Below are 23,119 nucleotides of genomic sequence, written 5' to 3' on the forward strand. Positions count from 1 at the left end.
TAGTGCCACCATGTCCCCTCTTTCAGTCGATGGCAGCAGTATGAGCCCCCTCCAGCCATGCATTAGATTTGCCTGTCACCCCCATCCATGCCACCGTGCACACTTCACATTCTAATTCTAATCAATGTCACTCAGGTCAGACTGTTCAGAGGTCGCCCCCGTTTTATTCACAGCATCCTTCTCAAGCTTCATAACCATATGTCATTTAACCCATTAGTTCCCAGTTCCTTACTCCTAAAGGAAAGCCTGAGAGTCTGTTTCACCTCAGGACCACAAATTTAACCTCAAAAGTGTTGAATAAAAATAGCTCAAAAACATGGGATGCTAAACTTTAAACATATGCGCTTATTCGCTTTCTTGCCAAGAATTAGATGAAAACCGATATCGATACCACTCATGTCTGTATGATAATTATGAAGCTATTTGTCGGCAAACTGACTCAGTAATGTCAGTTACACCTAAATTTGCTAACAGTAGCTAACATTAGCTACAAGAGCTTAACCAATTATGTATCAGCCTTTATATTGAATGAAATAAACTAATACAGATATTTCAGTAGTGGAGTAAATGTTGGCCCATAAGTAATAAGAAATGTCATGGACTGAGATGCCAAAAAATATGTTTTAGGTCATTTAGAAACTCCATTAAATATAACCTGAAAACACTGACAAGTCCCAATCTTACGGTGTTCATAAATGAAAATGACATTTTTGATAAAATCATTATCAAAACTGTTTATGTTAAATGTTGTGTAATATAAATGTATGCCAATATATCATTATTGGATTAAAGACTCAAATATCAATATTAGTATCAACCTCAAAAATACAATAACATAATGCTTGTTAGCCACCAAAGGCTACTGGTACCAGACCAAGTCAAGTTGTAGCAGCAATGGTACATTATTTTGCTTCTAAGTTATCAGTTAAAGAATGTTTTACAGTCGCTTCAATGATCTGAATTCAACTGTCGCAACAATACAGTAGGTATGTACATTTTAAAGTACAAATTTTAGAATTTAAAAAAGTTTTTTAATTAATATATCACTACATGTACTGTACGGTGGAGGTGAAACATTAAGAACTGTGTGTTTACTGTGGTTGGAGACACTCTCTTCACTTGGCTATTGAGTCTCTGGTTGACACTGCCACTACTTTCTATCTTTATCACTTCAGTGTAAACATATTCACAATTATGTTACCTGGTAAGTCGATGACATTTAAGTTGCATACCAACAACCAACTTAACAACTTTGCTGAACAACCAGGAAGTTACATGTTGCAACTTAAAACAGTGACTGCAAATGACTGCAGAAAACATTAATCATCACAGCCAATTCATGCAAAGCCACCTATGTCATCAACCCACCCAGTCTGATGCAATTAACTCTGACTTTTGATGTGTTTAGTTAGTGACACCACTTGTACCGACAGGTTTGTGATCCTGGAGCTGCTGTCAGTCAAGTAGTAGGTGTAGATTTACATAGAGACGCTGAGTCATAGACATCTCCATATGGAGCTTCGATCTGCTCCCTTCCCTCTGTGTGTGTGTGTGTGTGTGTGTGGTTGTGTGTGAGTTGCTGTTTTGTCTTTTTTTAGGCATCAGAAGGCTCACACTCTCACAGGTTACATGCAGGGAGAGAGGTCAGATATCCTTAGGTGCACCGTGGCTCACAGTCTCACCAGAAAGAGATTATAATCAGTCAAGCTCTGGGGGACAAGTCATGTACAGTCATCAATTAACAATCAAAAATAGAAACAGAAACACAATCCTCAATTTAAAACATGAACAAAATGGTAAATGAGTTATAAAAAGTACATGCTGGAGGTTTTTTAAGTTTTTAAAATGTACTGACAGAGTTCAGACGGCTAATGACAGCTCATAGAAAAATATGGCTCCAGCACTACTGGGTCAAGAACTGGTTTAACTGTGAGTCACCCGTGCACATTCGTGTAACAGCCAGAGTCTCTGGTTACATGTGTCCACCAAATGTGCACTAACTACGTGCAGTTTTATCGGCAAATCTGTGTATTTTAAAACTGCTTGGTATTTGTTTATATTACTATATTATGCTAAAATTGCATTTACATCTGCACTACAGCACACAGATAAATGTTGATAGTGATCTGGTACTCTGAGGCACAAAATGTGACTTATCCTATGATGAATAAGCTGAATGCTGCTAATGACCCTTCACTTACACAAAGAGCCAGCCAGGAAAATGTTCTTTTGATTTAGAGTTTATATTCCAGTGTAATTATTAAATTATATATTTATTTACATTTTCAGCTATATTTAAGTATTTTTCTGATGTGTAATTTAAATTTGTAATTCCTGCTGTAGAAGTCCTGGACATAATTATTAAATCAGTGTTATTTGTCCAGCTCAGAACGAGGGAAAGAATTCATTAAAAAGCTTATGCTCCATAGTAATTTAATCTGATGATTAATTAATCAGAGAAAAGCTTAATGGGGTATTATTATCATCAGAGTATACTATTAACATGTGTCAGTTTAATAAAATTCTTCTGCTTCATAAAAGAAACACACACAGCAGCGTGTGTGCAGTAACTGCCTATCATCATCATATGAGTAAAGTTTAGCCGTTGGACTGTTACAGACACAGCAACCAAACAGCATCAGAACGGCAATCCTTAGCACCTTGTCAGCGCAGCCCCCCATGGAGCGTACAGGCTGATACAATAACTGCCTCTGTGGCCGCGGCCCAGCCACATCTGCTCCTCCAGGGCCTGTGTGTTTGGAGATGTCAAATACTTTCAAGCTGTTGTAAGGTGTGAACTGGACTGGAACAGAAAATCTTGGCAGGGGGCTCAGCAGTTGAACAAGGACAAAGGGCACCATCGGTGATGTCCTTGTAAAACTCCATCTTTAAGTCCCCAAGCATATTTAAACTGCTCATCTTTGATGGGGTTAAACAAAGTTCTTAACCCTGCTATTTGGTCAGGAAGGAAAAAATAGCTTCACTTAAGAGATCTGCTTTTTCCCCGTCCCGTGCTTTTGCAAGCCAAACATCTGCAGGGAAAGATGAGAGGATAGTTTCTCTTTCTGTCTTCCTTTCTTTTGCTCTGCAGATGAAGGCGAGAAGGCAAGGTTCCCAGCTCTGGTATTTGGCATGGCAGCACTGAGATGGGAGCAGGCGCCTGGATATGTGATTTACTCTGAAGTCTTTGCCTCCTGCCCCTGTCTGTACTGACACTAGTTACCATTGTCTTCTCATCTGAGCCTACTCAGCCATAGCTGCTCTGTGAGCTGCCCGTCTTTTGTTCTAGCTTCTTCCCCCACAAAGCTGAGTGCAATGGCCTGTCGGCCCGCCTGGATTATTCATGAACAGCGGGGACGTGTGGCTGTGTGTTGTTGGGGGGTAAAAGGAGGGATTGGGGGTTTGGGTGTGTGTGTGTGTGTGTGTGTGTGTGTATGGAGGTGGGGGGTGCCAGTGGCTCCCAGTAAAGCCAGCACGTGAGGGATGGCCCTAAATAGTCTTCCTTTAGGAATGTGTCGAGCAATTCGGCACAGAGGAGGGGGATGGATGCTGCTTTTGAGCAAGTGTATGTGTTCCTGATTCTCTCTCTGTTTAGGCGGATATGTTATTGCAAAGTAGAGATCATACGTCATTTACTGGACTCTACAAGTTGAGCCACTGGTTTGACAGTAGATAACATCCAAGTCAGCTGTGTTTCAGTGACACATGCAGTCAGGCAAGCGCAGCGATGTTAGCAAACAGCATCTCAAAGAAACGCAGGGGTCAAATTAATTATTCCTATTCACTGTCCTCAAGCTTTGTACAGCCTGATCTGTGATTCCACCGTGACTCATTTATTGAAAACAAAATGTGTGACATCACCTCTTTGAGTCTAAATTATGCTTTCAGTGAGCCTGGGTGGATGTGGTGGTTCCTGTTCTTGATGATCTATTCATTGAGGGGGGTTGGTAGAGACAGGAAAGCAAAAGAAGGGGGGGTGGGGGGGGGGGGGGGGGGGGTGGGGGGGGGGGGGTGGAGACTGACGGGAGTAGTGTGGGGATATGGGGATGGGCAACTGTCGAGCATCCCCCAAGGTACTGCCTGTTATGCCAAGCAGAATCAGTCTTTTTCCAAGAAGCTGGGGCTAATCTGTCAACCTCAACAAACACACTCAATCTCCCCACCCCCGACAGCCCACCCCTCCTTACTGTAGGTGCCTTCCTCTTAATACACAGAGGAATAGAGACAACAGTGCTGCCTCGGTTTTAGAAGCCCACAATTATATTATATGTGAGTGGTAGGCCAGTTTTCTCTCATTGCAATATGTAAACTAAAACTACATTTTTAAAAAAATCAATTACACCACAGAGACACACTCAGACTGTGTTTTCCTGTAAATGGATTCTCCTCCTTTAAGCCTTGGCTAATTTGTATTAGATGGTGACATTGTTTGGAAGTTAGGAAATTCCCTTCACACTGTGGTTATTAGACCTCAGATGCACTGACACCAGTAATGTGTGTTTTCCCTTGTTGATACCTCGCTGTTTCACTGGAGCAATCCCACAAACCACTTGGAGAGACGCACTATACTCCCATTACTGGACTTTTCTCTCCACGCAGGCAGGCAGTCTGTAATCCTTTAACAATTCACAGATTGTGCGTTGGAAAGTATGTCCAAACCTGATTAACTTGCAGGGAAACTTGGAAAAAGAGGGGAAAATCCAAAACATGCACCAAGATGTGTCATGTAAAATCAGGTTGCATGGATTGAAGAGGTAAGAGGTAAGCCAAGTAACACTCTGTGTGCTTTGATTGTCGATCGCAAATAACATGCCGCTATATGCCAGAAAATACAGGGATTTTTGATGCATCTGCAGACATTTACAGGGAAGTAGTATCTCTGCTGCTTACGTAAAATCAATTTTGGGGAAAATCTAAATTCCATGTTTAAATCTAGGTATGAGTAAGAAAACTGTTTCAAAATGAAGTGAAAATACAAACTTTTATGCAGTGTGTATCTTCTACCTCAAAGCAATCAAGGATTACATAAGCCTGTTAAAGCCTCCTGTCCGTAGGTTAAACAATAGCTCTCTGGTGTTGGTTTCAATCTCTTGGGTTTAAGCTTTAAAGACTCCTCACTACTGTACACAAAAACACTGCCCGTGTTTACTTAGAGTGTTCCTCATATCCTGTTGTGCTGCATTTTTAAATCCAAGAAAAAAAAAAGTTTGCGATAAGACTCCTCCGAGGCCGGTATTTCCTTATTGTCAACTTTGTTCTATTTTTACAATACCAAACAACTGATCAATGATTACTCATTAACAACTTTGCACAGGGAAATGACAATATTCAAAGGTAATTTAAATGCTGACTTCCTTGTAATTATCTTTATATTTGATCTTAATGATTCTGGATTTGAACATATTTAGCCTGCCAAATGAGGCTTAATTCTCATAGATTTATATAAGATTGTGCTGAAATTAAATAACTGTTTATAAAAAAAAAAAAAAGAGAGAAAATTGGGAAATGCGTATTATAGCATACTTAAACATTTTTATGACAACACAATGAAGAAGAAAACTCAAACTTTGGTCAGTCAAATAATTTAGATTCTGATGCCAATATCCAAATAGTTTAGAAGGTACATTTTTACATTTACATTTCATAGCAGTAAGTAGTGTTGTTGTTGTATGTTTTTTTCTCACTGCTACTTCCAGTTTCCCAGAGTGACGGTGACATCTTTAGTCCTAATGGTTCTGGATAAGCTTGGAATGTAAATAAACAACACAAAGCCGCAACAAGAACACACAACTCTGTTTGTGGAATTGTGCAGCACTGTGTTTCTTATTCCGGTAAATTCAAGTTGGTTATATGTTTGTCGTCACCTTTAGTGACACTGCCTGCCCAGTCTGTGCCATTGATTTCTGATCTTTTACAGCACTCTTGTAGCCATAAAACACTCTTAAAATACTGCCCCAGTCACCATGGCGTCTTTCGAAATCCCTTGTTTAAAGCTATAGAACACAAAAATGACAGAGGAGCTAACTAAAGAAAAGTCCCTTTTAACTGTAGGATCTCGTGAGGCTTATTCTTAAAATATACTGTATGATCTAAAAATCCTAAGGCCAACTGCCTCTGCATAAAAACAGTGGGCCTCAGACGAGCAGAGAGCACAGGGACTTTGGCCTCGCTTAACACATCTGGATGAATAGAGCGGCGTGTGCCCTTTCAGAAACACGTGGGACAACTCTCCCTCTCACTGCTATGCCACTGGGAGAGGACGGCTCTCAAACCACATTCCTGTTATTGTTATTCTGATTAGCTTCAAGAAAAAAAAAAAGGGGAAAAAAAAATGATGTGTGCATGCACACATACACACACTCGCACACTGCAAAAGCTTATTTGCAGTGTGAGCGGGAGGCGAAGCAAAGCGGCGTGGTGGCGGGGGGTAGAGTCAGAGCAGCCGTGTGTGAGATAGAGGCCCTGATGTCTCCCAAGGATTCAGCCAAGGCATGGGGTGAAATGGCACAATAATCAAGAGGGCAGGTGGGAGGGAGCGCAGGGGAAGCTAAGCATTCACACACAGTCGTCATGAGAATATCTCTAAGAGCACCTCTACATTCCCCTCATCCCAACGCCGCTGCCTTTATGTGACAACTGTGCACATAAAAGCAGAAAGGGCCATAAACAAAAACAATTACACTGGCAACTGCAATTCAACATTTATGAACTGAGGAGGGGAATAAAACAGATGTCACACCTGACACAGCATAACATACACTATTTAAATGTAACGTCCATGTTTACTACAATATTACTCTCATAAAACCTTTATTCAATGGTACAATTATAATATTGAATGGTATGCAATAACTTTGTGGTGTAATAGGTGAGATACAGTATTCAAAAGAGGACAATCAAGAAATAAAGTGGTATTGTGGTTGAATTCCTTATCAATATTTTAACTACAGCATGGATCTAATAAATAAGAACTAACATTTCTACTATCCGCTCTTACTAAATGGATATAGATCATGCCAACAAGCAGGTGGCGTTGCCAGCACTAAAGGAAAATAAGCACTAGGATGTGAAATTCCTGGCCATGGGAACCCAGACCAGCTCTGAATATATTCCTTAATCCCCGGTGATGATTTCAAAGTAATCCAGAATCTGATTTCTTTTCTACTTCAAGCTTTTACGAAATGTGAACAGAATATCTCTCTGCTTCTCTTATTTCTATATAGTTGCATCACATTCCCGTCTTTTCTTTTCTTTTCTTTCATTGCTGCAGGTGATAGTTATTGATCCAACCAATCTAGTTCATTTTCCACAAATATCATCCATTTTTAAGTATGTTTATAACCAAGATAGTGTAGTAAAAGAAGAGGTTAGCAAGATTTATAAGCAGATTCTTTTTGTGATTTGTAAGTTTCACAGTTGCCTTGAAAAGCAATCTGAACGTCTGTGTCTTTCATCGCATGATCACAAGCCTGGCAGACAATTTACAATAGTCGGGCTAAATGCCGCAGGGTCAGAAAGAAAGGCTGGCGAAAACCTCAGCGTGCTATTTCTCGATAGGAGCCCTGGCCCCTGATACCACTGAGCCCTGGAGTGACGCCAGGACAGTGATTTGAAGAATTCCTCTGGTTTTTGTGGCCCTGGAAGTGCCCCTTTACAGGAAATGTGACATGAGCGTGCGAGGACAAAGATCAGAAGGAGCAGTCATGGCTTCTGTGATCGAGCTCTACAGCTGGCAACTGTCAGCGGACACAAGCTTCCTCGCTCGCAACATGTGACCTCTTGAACCTCGTGCTGCTTTTGGGGAAGGGATGAGCGTCAACAAATACTCATCCAGCAAATGCAGGATGAGAAAGTGTAGGGGAATAACTATATCTGTGATGCTGAAACCCTTCAACCTGGAGACATAGATACTGGTTATCCTCTCGGTCTGTTGTATGCCAGACTGCCATGTTCACCAACAACCTTCCCCCACTAACGGCTTAATCTGGCCTCCCCCACCAATGGTTGCAGCTACCTCATTAATGCCCAATCGTCCAGCTCGGGGACTATTGTCGGAGGGGGAGGGAGCCCATGCTTGAATTCCGCAAAGCAATTTGAATATGTAATGTGCCAGCCGAGATATAATCACCAAATCCTATTCAGTGATTAAAGCACACTTAAATTGCACTCACTTAACATTTCTTCACAGAAAGACTCTTATAAGCAGGCTAATCTGCTGTTCATCTTACAGATGTTTCATTACATGTTTACATATATTATTTGTGTTTCGGATACATTTTGCACATTTTTAAGTGCTCTCCAGATAAGAATTCCACCGCTCGTGTACCATTCCTGTATTTCAAACCTTTCATGTCTACACAGAGACAACAGGCATGGAGACATGGGGCTCCCTGGGGTTCGCCAGTTCCCCTACCTCCTCCCCCTCCCTGAACAAAGCCTCCCCAGTTGCAAGCCTGACCCAGTAACCTGGCTAGCAGCCTGGGGGTATAGCGTACCCTGTCTTAGGGCTTCCAGGGCCCGTGTGAGCACACAGGGCCAGCATTTGTGTACAGAGCAAAGTCACTTTCGTCAATGCAATCGGCTCTTGCAGGGATTAGAACAGCTCCTTTTAGACAGGGCTGATTGTGTGGTAAATGTGTAGTAGCCTAGCAGGCAGAGCTGGGAAGGGTGTAATAGTGGCTGGCCTAATCTGGCTGGACACAGGCATCTTTCTTTACAGCCATTTCACAGGAATGCTCTCTTGCTTTCATTGCCAAGTGTTTTTGTAGATTATGTACCTCGCCTCTGTATATACATAGTCCTAGATATTTGACGCAACATAGAATAACTGAGCAAACCAATGACACCTTTCCATCAGGCTTTGGGCACCAGTGCGTTCACAGCAGCCATATTCTCCATGTGGACCACAGGATCTTTCAGTTTCGATGTTTTAAGAAATAGAACAGTCCAGCGCAAGGAAAACCAGCAACACCAAAATCACAACGACATTTGGAAAGTCACAAGGCTGACCTCCTAGGGCTCACCTTGGGATGCATGTAAGAGCTTATTGGATGCTTAAGAATCAAATAAGATGTGCAGAGGAACTGTCACAAGTGTGCACCACAGCAAATCAGAACTAATTAGAGCATTCAATTTCTGAGGCATTAGAGAGAGTATGCAAAACATCTTACCCCCTGGCTCCCCTTGAAGCAAATCGCCGGCTGATTTGATAGTGATGCCTACAGGAGAGAAAAAAAAGAAGAAACTGGTCACTGATTCAGTAATCATGTTCAAATATATTGCCATTGTTTCAGCTCTACACTGTGGATTTTTCTTTGATGACAGCACTCTGGCTCGATGAGACAAGCCAGGTAAACTTTCCTCATTAAATGCCAAAACGTTGCCATAATTGCCATTTCCCATCAGGCTTTGTCCTGATGAAATACGGTCATCTTTCAATATCATTAAGCCTACAGTTCAAGGGTTTCTGACCCTAATCTTCAGAGGAATGTGTGTGATTAACCAATCTATAGCCTACAGAAAACTTTGCTCATGTCAGTCACTTTGCTGAGCGTGTTTGTGTGCGGGGGAGGGGTGGTGAGTGTTTCAGCTGATTTTTCCTTTAAATGATTAAATGAGTAAAGGCTATGACAGATCCCAGAGGAAAAACAAAACTCCCTCTGAAAACAATTATATTTCTTTAAAAAGGTACTTTTATAAGTACTTCATGCTGTGGTTTGTAAAAACGGCACTGTTTTCCAAGACCACAGCATACCAGGCTTAAGATCCCAAATATCATTGTTTCTTTCCCCCCTACTGATAAAAAATATTAAAATCATTAAAAAAAATGTCTGCCTTTGAGGCAACATGATACATGGTTAATAGATGGAGACTATTATCTGTGAAGTACAGCTGTGCCCGTGATTGACAGGGCTCTTAATTTATTATTAATGGTTTTGGGAAATGTCTTCCCTATTAAGGAGTATTGTTCTGATTTTCTTCACCACCAGTTAGCTTTTCATATTGAATGTAATAATACATTTTACAGCATAAAATGTTTGTTACATATTACAAACACTGCCTTAGGGCTAAATAAAACTTGTTAATGGTCAAAATTTGGCTTTTAGAAGGAAAATAAGAAGGAAAATTTTAAGAAGGAAAATAAAGCAGCTTAATGCTTGTATGAGAAATCAAAAGCAGAGAATATTTACATGAGAATACCTGCAATTTATATTTTTGTAGTATTCACTTGAAGTAACCACAATCAGATATAATGCTGAAACAATTAGTCTTCTAAATGGTGCCACTTTCTAATAAGGTACCCTTTATGGAGCTTTATAAGCTGCAACTAATAGCTTTATAAACATTAATACATAATTTACTAATGCTTTATAGATCAGTTATAAGCCATTAATAAGAGGTTTTGGGCTGCAATGTCGTAAAAAAAATTCCCTTTGGCTGGTGTTTATCCTCCTTCAGCTGATAATCTGGACCACAATATTTATTAACAACATATCAGCATTTAAAACCTTAGATTTTATGGTTTATTAGAAAGTGAAAAAAACCCATGAGTATTTATGATAGGTTTATTCAACATTTATAACTGTATTATAAGCCAAGTAGAGAGGCTTTTTCACATCCTGGCAACCCAGAGGTTATTGTTATCAATGGCTTCTAACCGATCTATTAAGCTTTAGTAATTGACTGAAACGATTAATAAATCCATTTGTCACCAACTATAAACCCTTTATAAAGGTCCTTATTAAAAAAGTGATTGGTTGACTAATTAAAAAATAATCAGCAACTATTTTGATAAATTAATAGTTATTTAAGTCAGTCATAACAGATGTTGAGTGTGTGCTTAATAAATGCAAGGACAGACCACCAGGTGTAGATAATCTAGATATTAAATTTCTTAGAATTGTTGCCAATTTAATTGCTGTTCCTGTCTGTCATATTATTAATTTGAGTATTGAAAAATTTATTTGTCCACAGGCATGGAAGATAGCAAAACTTTTTCCACATTCAAAGAATCTGGCTGCACCATTTTCTGGTACAAACAGCAGCCCTGTAAGTTTGTTACCTGCTTTAGGAAAATTAATGGAGAGAGTTACTGAACAAATACAAACTCATTTTGATGTTAATAACTTAAATGCAGATTATCAACATGCTTATAGGCCTGGTCGTTGTACATGCACGGCTCCGACACAAATGACAGATGATTGGCTAAGTGAGCAAGATAATAGGAAGTTATTGGGTTCAGTTTTACTTGATTTCAGTTCAGCGTTTGATGTTATAGATCATTCTTTGTTGTTAGATAGGCTGAAACTGTATGGCTTCACTTTTACAGCATTAAAGTGGATGTAGAGCTACCTGTCAAATAGGAGGCAGACAGTTTTCTTTAATGGCAGTTTGTCAAAGATCAGACATGTTACTTGTGGAGTACCTCAAGGTAGCTGTTTAGGGCCACTATTGTTTTCTGTCTTTGCCAATGATCTTCCATTAGTTTTAGAAAAGGCTCAATAATGACTCAACAATATATGCAGCTGCGTCATCAACAGGAAAGCTGAATACCATTTTACATAAGGAGTTCAAGTTAGTGGTAGAATGGGTAACAAGCAACAAAGTCTATTATAATAGGATTAAAGTATCAGTTAAAAGCTGAACCAACACTGAAAATAAATGTAAACATTATACCTATTGGACAAGTATAAGAGACAAAACTTCTGGTTTTAACCTTAGATTGGAACCATGGATTATTAATTATCAAATTAACAAATTGATAACATTGTAAGTAAAATGGAGAGGGTTGTGTCAGTTGTGAGAAGAGTTTTAAAATTTATGCCACCAGATTATTAGTCATTAGACAGGTTCAGTGCTTTCTGTCACAGCTTGTTTACGGTTTCATGATTTGGTCTTCAGTGCTTCAATGAGAGAGATAAAAAAAAAAATTACAAGTAGCTCAAATTAAAGCAGCACATTGTACTCTACAGTGCTCTTACAGAACTGATGTAATAGACATGCATGACAGTCTGAGTTGACTAACTGTCAGTCAGAGATCCACCCATTCTTTGTTAGGTTTGTCAGAAATGTACTGGTGACACAATCCCAAAGTTATTATATGAAAGGTTATTCTCTTAGTTTGCTCAACACAATTATCAAACACGATATGCAACAGAAAGAAGGTTCATGCTACCTAAAGTGAAAACAAGTATGATACATGTATAGAGCCAGGTGAGGATCTCAAAATATTTCAGGAACCATAATCAAACTGTGTGTGTAAACTAGGAAAAATGGTGAAAGGTGAAATGTGTGAAAGCGCAGGATGGATAAATATATAATTTAAGAAGGTCATTCAGACAAGGATTTATGTTCATTAGGAATGACTATTTGTAGGAAGAAGAAAAAAAATCTAATTTTCTATGAATTCTTGAGGAATTGTGATTGATTTATAATTGTGCTTTTGGCTTAATGTCTGTTAAAAGGATGACAATTTTGTTTTCCTTCTGTATGTACTTGATTGTTAATTTGCTTGTTGTGTTTATGTGGCTATAGTGTGTATAAATGTGTATGACTGTATGGAAAAATAGTCAATGCTAATGCTGGTGCTAAAGGGAATCCTAATAAAGAAAGAAAGAAAGAATATCTTTAGGTTTTGGACTGCTGCTTGTAGAAAACCAGCAACATGAAGGCATCAGTCTGGGCTTTTGGGAAATTTAATCATTGTATTTTTTTTATTACTTTGTCTTTTTTTTTTTTTACAACCAAACACATAAATGAGAAAACAATAATCAAAATAATCCTTAGTTGCAGCCCTAATCTGACATAAAGGCTATGGCCTAGTATATGATGTATAATGATGACTTTTGAGGTTGCACACCTACAACAGACATGCAATTCATAAATAAAATCTAATAACAGAAACTCTCTCAGGTTGGGAGATTCCTGTGGACAAAATCTTGCCCACACACACCACAGTGGGAGTCTAAAACTGTGTTATCTGGGGTGGTCTTTGACTTGGAAAACTTGGCAGTAACCTCTCCTGCCTGCTGTGGCCTGGAGGAAGCTGTCAGGCTGTCCAATGAGCTCCGGAGCTGGGCGGGCTTCCAGCCGCGTAAAGGGCAAAAAACAATAATACACAAGAGCCCAGCAACAACTTTTACCGAGCCCTGCCACACAAAATGCGGAATCAAACGCTTAAACCACCGATTCCCACATCTAGGACTAGCTTTAATAAGGCCCGCGACTGTGGCGCACACGCAAATAAGACTTATTTGTTTTGACGGCTCAGAAGAAAACTCAAGCAAACGAGCCTCCTGCTACAGTCATAACTGTGGGGCTAACTGTCTTATCAAGCGTCGCTCTGGGAAGGACCATTTGGATAGACTAAATTATCTCGGTCTAATCTAATGGACCGTAAAAGCTATCCAAAGCAATAAAACAGTCCCCAGTATCAGAGGAGTCGAATAATTTGCTTGATAGTTTGTTCATTAATTTATTCCCGAGAGCGAAACCAGCAGGAAAAAAACAGCCTCTAAAAAATGTAATGACTGACAATCATCTGTATTCGCCCATAATCTAAATAATGAATTTCAGCTGTAATGTATGCATGGAAAAAAACCGAGAAAACAGCAGGCTTTTAAAGCTCAGGGCATAATCACAAACCTCTGTCATATGGGAACTTTATGGGTTTTTCGGGAGATTACGCTTTGGTAAACATGCACAAGTCAAAATAACCTCGGCTCCCCCCCCTCGCTCAAAACAAACTCTACTCAGGGCTTATAGGAGAATTTAATGAAATCCCTTCATTCATCAAAGTCTATTGAATTGCCTGTTATGATCACAATAAATCAAGCTTCCTTCTACTGTAACAGAGCCAGAATAAACCAACACAGCCTACATTTATCTGCCACTAATTCTTTCCTCGATGATTTATGAGCAGTCCGCAAAGCTACTAAACTATTTTATTTACTTTTTTTTATTTCCTGTGTTTCCGAACAGGGATTTTTTACAGTTCCCGGAGTTGGGAGGCGATCGAGGAAAAAAAAAAAAGAAAATATAGATGGGAAAAAACACACACACGCACACACACACACACAGGCTACATACACATACAGACACACACAAGCGACAAAGTTCAAGCCGATAATTTTTTCTTACCTTCAGGTTCTGGTAGGCTTCGAGGGTCCGGATGGCAGTGTCAGTGAGTTTGACGTGATAAAGAGTTTGATTTGGGGTGTTTTTGTTGATTTTGCCACAGGAGAGCCCATACCGATGCTCCTGTCTCAGCGCTGCCATTTCTACAACTGAAGGCTATTGGCGACATTCTCCCTGAGACGTCACGGAGGAGAGAGCGTGTGGGCGGGGCTAACACACACACATAACACACCAACACACACGTACGCATACACACACACACACACACACACACACACACACACCTGAAGTATGAAGTAAAGAAACTTTTTTTTTTTAGCTTTCGGTTTCCAGGTCACACTCGGCCACTTGTGCCCTCAGAGTTTCCAGCTGGTATTTATCTTGTCTTTGATCTATTTTTTGCTCTGGATTTGGCCCAAGCTGCACTCCACTAACTTGATTTTGGTCAGTGCATTTTGTGTATTTTTGCAGTACACACACGCACACACACACATACGCACACAAGAAAGTACAAATTCACCTGCAGACAATTGTATGACAGATGTACTTGTGCACTGCAGAGAAACTTTGTATAGAAATTGAATGAAAAACTTTATTTATTCCTGAACAGATAGTCTGTGGTGGAAGAAGTATTTAGATCCTTTACTTGAGTAAAACTTCATAAGTATTATAAGCAAAATATACTCAAAGTATCAAAAGTAAAAGTACTTTCTTGTTATATTGTTATTTAGGCTTCAACCAGCAATTATTTCCTTTATTGATTAATCAACATTTTGTCTATAAAATGTCAAAAAAAAATGTGAAATTGCTCATCACATTTTCCAAGAGCCAAAAGTGAGATTAATTTAGCTTCTTTTGTCTGAAAAACTGAAATTCAGTTTACTTTCATATTAGACAAAGAAAAGCATAGAAACCTTTGGGAAGCCTGAACCAGCAAATATCTGGCATATTGCTTGAACTATGACTAAAACACTTAATTGAATATCAGAATAGGTGCTGATTAATTTTCTGTCACTGGATTAATCAATTAATTGACTAATCATCCATCCATCCATCTATTTTCTTTACCGCTTATCCTCTAGACGGTTGCAGGGGAACTGGAGCCAGTCTCAGCTGACATTGTGCGAGAGGCGGGGTACGCCCTGGACAGGTCGTTGACTCATCATTTCAGCTCTAATTATTATATAATATGTCAAATTGGATTATTATTTCTGACTCATTGACATGTAAGCAGAATCTGAATATTGTAGCCGGCCAAGGTTGAGCTCATTTTAAGTTTGTACACTGTTTGTATAATAGTTTTTTCTATGATAAAGCAGCATATATTTTATAAGATCATCATATGTTTTGAATGAAAATATTAACCCAAAACTGTAGCTATGAGATTAAAGTAAAAAGTGCAGTATTTTCTTCTGAAAATTAAAGGAGTAGAAGTAAAACAGTAGCATTATATGGAAATATTCAGGTAAAGTATCTCAAAATTCTACTTAAGCAAATCACTAGTAAGTAAATGTACTTACTTACATCCCACCACTGTAAATAGTAAAATAAGAAACTCCAAACAAATGCCAAAAAGGAGCTTTTTTCCACAGTGCAGTATTTGTATAATTTCTGTGTGTCAGAGAAATTAAACGACAAATATGGGATTTGGATTAATTTAATCCTTGACGGACAACATGCTTTGGCTGTGGATTAAAGAGCAGCCTCACAGTCAATAATGCAGTGTTTATTTACAATATGGCCTGGAGGATGTTGATGTCTGTCTATTATTAGTGTTGCATCAGTCCCATCTTCTCCCGCAATACTGCTGTTGCCTTCATAAACTGTATCTTCAAGTTTCCCTCAAAGATCAGCTTTGTTTTGATAAAATGTGAAGTGGATCATTTATCAGTGATGCGGCCGTATAACAAGTGGAGAATGTTTTCTGTGCTGCTCCTTTCCTGAGAATGATAGATTTCTAACATCTTAAAGGCTCTGTAAACAAGTGAATGTTTTTTAGGTAACACATCTCTTTTTAAGTAAGCCTTTAAGTTTATTTATGGCTGCAGTGCTTTTAGATGAGATAAATCCTATTAGGAGTTTGTTATATAAATCCTAATTTTACCCCAAAATGTTGCTTATATCCATTTAGTTCAAAGTCTACAGACCCAAGTCTGCTGAATTTACTGGTCAACAAAGTTGCAAAATTAAATATGCACCACTGAAAAGAACAAACTCTTCCTTATTAAGTATTTACATTTTAACATTTGTGTCCATTTTAAGGCGGCATCATTTTGTTTCTCTGTTAAAAACCCTCATTTAGAAGTTGGATTGGCTCAAAAACTTCTTTCAATTTAAGAATAGTGTTAAATACCCCCAAATGAATTATGCACATGATATGAAATGTTTCATACCATAAACACACTGTATGTAATCTGTAATCCAGTTACATCCCGCAGGTTGCTACAGCTATTCTATGAGTGTTGTAGCTCTTCTTAAAAAGTGAAAATAAAAATCTCCCAACGTAGCTCAAAGCAAATTAAGTTAGAGCTTGTATGTGCTGAAATCTTGTTGGTAGATTGCATTCATGGAAACTGCGTTATGGAGCACGACAGTGAAGTCATTAAGAAGCTTACAGACGTTCTGGCAGATTAGGTTTTTCTCTTCTAATCCTGCAGATTACCACTGCACAAGCCTGCTGGCTGAGAGTGCTTCGTTGCACTGCACAGTTTCTTTACATTGATCATTTTTTGTTGCAGCCACATCACTGGACTGTGCAGACTTGAACGGACACAAGTAGGAGAGAGAGGAGGTCAAAGTGCAACAGAACTGCAGAAACTACGCAGCTGCGGGCGGGACGAAGGTTTAAAAAAAAAACTGAAGAGGAAGTCAGGATTTAGGGATGTGTTCTGAGTTGGATTTAATGAAACACAACATGGATCTTTGTAAATATTATATCATGGAGATATTTCAGTTTTTTTCCAGAGCGTAGGCGGCAGAGTTTGATTCAAAACAGAACTATTAACCTGCACCTAAGTGGAGCATAGGTTGGACAAGAAGGATCATCCCTTTTGGAGACTAATGCAGATGGTGTCCATCGCTCTCTGTGGTAAAATGGAGGAGCCATGCTGTGAAGACCATAAGGACCCCGTAGTGGAGCCTACAGAGCCTGAGGTAAGAGACGCCACTTCTGAGCCTGCTGACAGGGACGGTCACACCGAGCTGCCCTGTGGGCCTGCAGAGGAAAGCCAGGAGCCGTGTGAGAAAGAGCAGGTTGAAACAGAGAGCTGTGCAGGAGAGACTAAAAGCACTGAGATAAAAAGCCCCACTGAGCCGGAGCAAGAAACAGGAGAGACAGAATGCAAAGAACGTAGGAAACTGAGAAAAACAAACAGCTGGAAGATGGTGCGATTCCAAGACCCATCAACAGATGACGAGGTTTTGGAGAGGGACAGCTCAGCAGAGAGTCTCTTTCCAGAATATGCAATGGAGGAATGGACTTCCTCGACCTTTGAGGAGCTGTTCGTGAAAGAAGATTGGCAGGACATTACAGGTAGGCCTGAGGATGCATCACTATAGAAGATATTACAGGTTGAGACACATTTTACACATGATATTGATAGGCAGCTCTAATCTTGCAATAAATACCACTAACTTCATGTATTGAACTCACTATCACATATCATTTTGAATTGTAACCACAAAAGAGGAAAAATGGCCAAAACGATACTGAGATGAAGGTTGGCGTGTTTGTGGCTATTTCTGAGCACATGTTTGCTAACAACAAGCAGATTAACCTCCTTTCCCTCAACATGACCTCTCCTTGCTACACGCAGATGACCGGCTGCTGAGGAAGAAAGTGCTGGAGTGCGGGGACCCGTCCGCCCCGCAGCCCACCTGGGGCCAGGAGGTTACTGTGAAGATGCAGTGTGTCCTGGAGGACCGTACTGTGGTGGAGAAGGACTGCAAGCTTGTCTTTGTTATTGGAGAGGGAGATGTGAACCAGGTAAAAGCTTTTGACTCTTCAGCCTCTTTAGTAGAGCAGCTGTTGTGGTGCGTCACACTTCCAAGACTGTGAAAATAGGCAAAAAGCTGGTAGATGGATGATAAAGATTCATTAACTAATGTTTGAGTCAATAAAATACATTAAAATGCACAATACACAGTTCTGTTGATTTGTAAAAGCTTCACATAAAACATGCAAGTAACACTTTATTTTACAGGTCCATAATTTTCCAGGAAGTTTCCAGGAAATAATTGTAATTTAGTAGTAATTACAAGAGAAAAAAAAAATCTTTGCAAATATTTGTTAATTATTGGAAACTTTATTCTCAATTTATCTTGAAATGTAGACAAAATTTGCATTTTTTTCAAGTTTAGCTGACCTGCTGCACTGACTGAAAGACTTTCTTGGTTGCACTAGAAATGAATTGGAATGAATTAAATGGTTGTCTGCAAACCGAACACCCTCTATTTCCCCCATAATTAGCGCCAAATTACATTGTTCTTTTCAGGAAACTTGGAAATTATTCGACATTATTCGGAAATTACACATCCATAAAATAAAACATTACCAACGTGCTCAGTCAGCCCTCTAACACACACTTTTGACACCTGCAGGCCCTGGAGGAGTGTGTTATATCCATGCAGAAGGGCGAGATCACATTGCTGCTGGCAGATTCACAGTATGCCTATGGACTTCTGGGAAGGTAAGGATTAAGTAAGGATTTTCCAGTTATTGCTGTTGAATGGTAAACATCTGAATTAAGAAGCACATAGAGGCAGAAACACACACTTGTCAGTTTATTCATAGAAGTGATATCTGTGTCTCTGACCTCTTGTACCTGTTGCTGTGGGGGCAGCCTGGTTTTCCAGGGTAGCAGGGTTAATGAACCATAAACAGGAGCAGATGGCTTCCTCCTAACACTATTCAGAGGCGGCCTATCAATGGTGTGTTTGTAACCTCCCAACCTATGGGAGGACACCACTCGTATTACAGCCAATGGATTAGGTTTATAACCTTTACACCATTAAAGAGCCAGTATAAACACAGAAGAGATTGGTGAGTCACTGATGAACACCACTTTCATGTATACTTTAGCTACGAGGATGAGACAATAATGCACCAGGGTGACTTGTGCTGTGATACTAAAATATCAATGAAAATACATGGGTAAAAATTTTTAAATGTTTTAGGGGAGAGAGAGGCAAAACTTAATAGGAAATGTGCGTAATGTAATTAAATTTTTGATTTGGTTGATTAGCAAATTACTTTCTGTCCTACTTGGCTCTTTAGACAGGCAGTAATACGCTGTATATGAAGCAATTTCATAAACGGCAAAATTGTGACCATTAATTTAATTCTGAAAGTGAAAATATCAACTCTGTGCCAGTGTAATAAGCCCACACCCATTAGAGCAAATGAAACATTATTACACCATTTCAAACACTCAGCCTTCAGCAATATGTGCTCAGAGTGGACAGCAGTTCTCCAATCAGTTATTGTCAACTGAAACTCACATGTTGTTGATATAAAAGCTGAATAAAACTCTAAAATGAGGCGCTTACCAGAATTTTTTTTTGGTTATGTGCTCGGCCGTGATATCAGAATGGTTATGTAGAACATGGTGTACCATTAACAGAGTAGCTGTACAGAGGAGTAATGTACAAAAACAAACATGAACATGCACCCAGAATTATCATGTGGCAGTAAAAGCCTGAAAAGGTGCAGAGTGTAGGGCTAAATTTATGTTCTGAATCCGTTTGTCAGTCTAAAACTACAATAAGCTACTGTACATCTGAACACTGTTGGCAACGTGATGTTCAGATGTACTGAACTTTGTGTTTTTCCTGTAAGTCTGTGTGTCTGTGTGACGTCCTGTTTGTGTTATGGAGCTCTGTGAAGGGGTTGATGGGATATGAGCGAGGAGTCTCTGAGTTGTTGTCTCGAGTCTCGGCCTCCGTGTTTAGAAGGAGGCAGAGAACGGGGGAGGCAACGGGAGGTTAGTTAATGATTGTTTTGATGCAGCTGATTAGGGTTGTGTGCTGTGGAGTCAAATTTAGCTGTACCATAAGGTAGACAATCAGAGCTTCGTGTCAGTTCTTTAAACATGATTAAGTTACTGAGGTTGCTTATTGCCCTGAATCTGACTTTCTTCAGTCACTGAAGTTAAATACATTTGCTGGTGATTTGGTGAGACAGATGAGAAAATCAAGAAATTATGTAAAGAAACAGTATGTTACAAACTTAACTGAACATACTCCAGCAGCAGGGCAGACCATCCAGTAATGGAAAACTCATTAGGTCTCCAATCCCTGAAGGGCTTTGAGCAAGACAATGAACCCTCTCCTTATCATTCATGGTATGTTTCTCTGGATAAGCTCATCTACTAAACATGCCTGTTAAAGTCTATTACGAAAGTATTTAACAAAAAGAAATATTTGAAAAAAATAAGCAGACAAAAATAACAATTACTAGCCCTGACAGACTGCATGTTGACTGCTGTCAAAGTAGATTTGACAGCCTCAGCATGTCTGTGCTGTAAAATGAGGGACACACAATGAGGGAAAATCTCATTAGTCTCTCCGTGTTTTCCTGGTGCATGCATTGATTGAACTCTGTCAGTCGCCTGTTGCAAACAGTGCCGCTAAGAGCACTTCACAGTTATTTATCAGAGCAGTGTGCAAAGCTGGTCAGACTGTATGATTCAACACAGCACAGTGGAGTGGTCTGTTGCTCAGTGTGTGGGTGATGGGCTGGCTGCATGTAATCAGACCATTGACTGTATATAAATATGGACAACACGTCTCCAATTCCTACCACTATACAAAAGTGAAGCCAAAATATCTCCTTTCTGGGAGCTGCCATCTCGCTTATGTCACATCATTTGCCGCCAGAGTCTGCGCAGTAGAGTTGAGCGGTGGGATGACACACTCCCTCAGCCATCCCGCCGCGTGACAGAGGTTTAAGAGCGGCTGTCACAGCTGTCAATCATGATGTCACACCCTCTTTTTATGTTGTCAAATGACTAATTAAAAACAAACTTATCAGAAAAATGAGCACTTGGACAAATATCAGCGTGATAAGAACTACCTAATATGACAGAAACCATCTTTGGGAAAAATGTATTTGATATTTTAGTTTGGCTCATGTCCCATCTGCTAACATGGAGGGGATGGGATTTATGACCTATACTGTAGCCAGCTACCAGGGGGTGATCGAGATGTTTTGGCTTCACTTTTGGGGAGCTGTCATGACGTCCATCTTTATATACAGTCAATGGATCAAACCTGCAAGTTTAAAAAAAGGTGAATAGAAGGATAATGAACACTGCTGGAAAAGTCTGGAGCATTTCCATGATTGATTACAACAGATACGCTGGTCGTGACTGAATCGACTATAAGAAACAATGATGTTTTTCCCGGGAGACATTAAAGCCCAGAGACTTTGAAAGACGAGATGTGACGAAATACTCCTTTTCTCTGACCTTTCCGAGGAACAGCAGACATGTCAAAACTATTCCTCACTGAGAGATACTATTTAGTCAGAGACACAGACTGCATCCCTTCAGTCAGCAAGTCATTATCAGAGAGCAGTGGAAACCAACATCTGTTGATCTCTGGACGGGCGCAACTTTAACACTCATAAAACCTCCAGGGGCCAGCGAGAGTCTGCCTCTTCAGCCCTGCACAACCCCAAAGTCAACAACGTTAAGTCTCACTAGCAGCTGCTTTATTTTCATCTGAATAAAGCTAAACTTGCCAAAGAAGAAACCACAGTTAAACAAGTCTGCATTATGTACAGTCTATACATGTGTTTCTAGCTACATGCTGCATTTAAGAACTTCTTCAGTCTGAAATGGTGCACCGTAAGGTTACGTTGGCTGGCTGTCAACAAACATAAACAGCTCAAATCCCGTTTCTGGCAGCGAAGGTGTTGGCGTACTTTTTCTCTCAACACGACTTCGAACTACCTTACCGGCACATGTTGAAGTGGAGTTAATTAGACCACTGGGATGTGTCATAGTGAAATTAATAGTCCAGATGGACAATGTCAGCCAGTTAATCACTGTAGTGTTGCGTCAATGTGTCAAAAGGGGATTGTGTGCTGTTTACGATTAGTACTCCAGTTCAAGTTCATTTATATAGTGATTCATAAACAAAATAAGTTTGTAGAAAAGTGCTTTACACAAAAGAAAAAATGTACTGTATGCAGACATAACCACATCAATATACACACAGGACAAACAAAGGCAACAAACTAATTTTTGTTCATTTTTTAAACAAAGAAAGGCTAGGCTATATTCAGTGTAAATCAACCACATTAAACCTACAGAAACAGTTAAAAATGTAAACCAGCATTAAAAGGGAATCAATCATCAAATTAATCCACAGTCTACAGAAGGTTCAAAAATGAAAAAGCTGACTGTGCTGTGGGATGATTAACAAACCATGTTAGAAGGATCTAAGGGGCGTGTTGGTAATATGGGGAGTAAATACATCTGTAACACAAACAGCACTTTAAAAAACAAAAGGTAAGAATTTAAAAAACAGGGATGTGGACCAAAGAGGTCAGGGTCAGGTTAATAACTGCTAGCATGGCTCTAGACTCTTAACATCCTTTAATATCTGGGAAACAGTGTAGCAGCAGCATTCTGCACTAATTGGAGAAAGAATTATCAATCTGGAAAATTATGAAAATATTATTTGCTGCAGTAGTTAAATCATGATAATATGATGTTAGTGCATGAACAACTGTACACCAGGTCAGTTGTGGGTGGGAAGTTCCTAATTTAATATAAAAAGTTGGAAAATAATTAAATCAAAACCTGAATGTATTTATCTGTCAAAATTTACAACATTCACAAATATCACAGTATTGGGGCATGTGGTCTGATGTATGTAGACATGTGATCCAGGTTCTCAGTTATGACATCACTGGTAGATTGATGTCCAAATAATAAAATCTCTTACTGAAAAGTTTTATTTTCAGTAAGTTGTATGT

The 23,119-nt window shown here is 39.5% G+C and overlaps 2 protein-coding genes across 8 annotated transcripts in view; one reads left to right on the forward strand and one right to left on the reverse strand.

The window, feature by feature from the left end:
• Positions 1-14,277, reverse strand: part of LOC122985292 (RNA polymerase II elongation factor ELL) — a 30,691-nt gene extending 16,414 nt beyond the window's left edge. The window contains exons 1-2 of the mRNA XM_044355835.1: positions 14,140-14,277; positions 9,171-9,218 (exon numbers count right to left, since the gene is read on the reverse strand). Coding sequence (XP_044211770.1) covers positions 9,171-9,218; positions 14,140-14,277 — 186 coding nt within the window. The remainder of the gene's footprint in view (positions 1-9,170; positions 9,219-14,139) is intronic.
• Positions 1-23,119, forward strand: part of fkbp16 (FKBP prolyl isomerase 16) — a 70,747-nt gene that overhangs the window by 20,698 nt on the left and 26,930 nt on the right. The window contains exons 1-6 of one of the 7 annotated variants that reach the window (XM_044355838.1): positions 560-569; positions 14,240-14,336; positions 15,219-15,286; positions 16,875-17,668; positions 17,952-18,121; positions 18,736-18,824. In XM_044355838.1, coding sequence (XP_044211773.1) covers positions 17,197-17,668; positions 17,952-18,121; positions 18,736-18,824 — 731 coding nt within the window. In that variant the 5' untranslated portion in view covers positions 560-569; positions 14,240-14,336; positions 15,219-15,286; positions 16,875-17,196. The other 6 variants (XM_044355837.1, XM_044355839.1, XM_044355840.1 and 3 more) reach the window with 6 other exon arrangements.

Source organism: Thunnus albacares, chromosome 7 (genome assembly GCF_914725855.1).
Source record: "Thunnus albacares chromosome 7, fThuAlb1.1, whole genome shotgun sequence".
NCBI classification, from domain to species: domain Eukaryota; kingdom Metazoa; phylum Chordata; class Actinopteri; order Scombriformes; family Scombridae; genus Thunnus; species Thunnus albacares.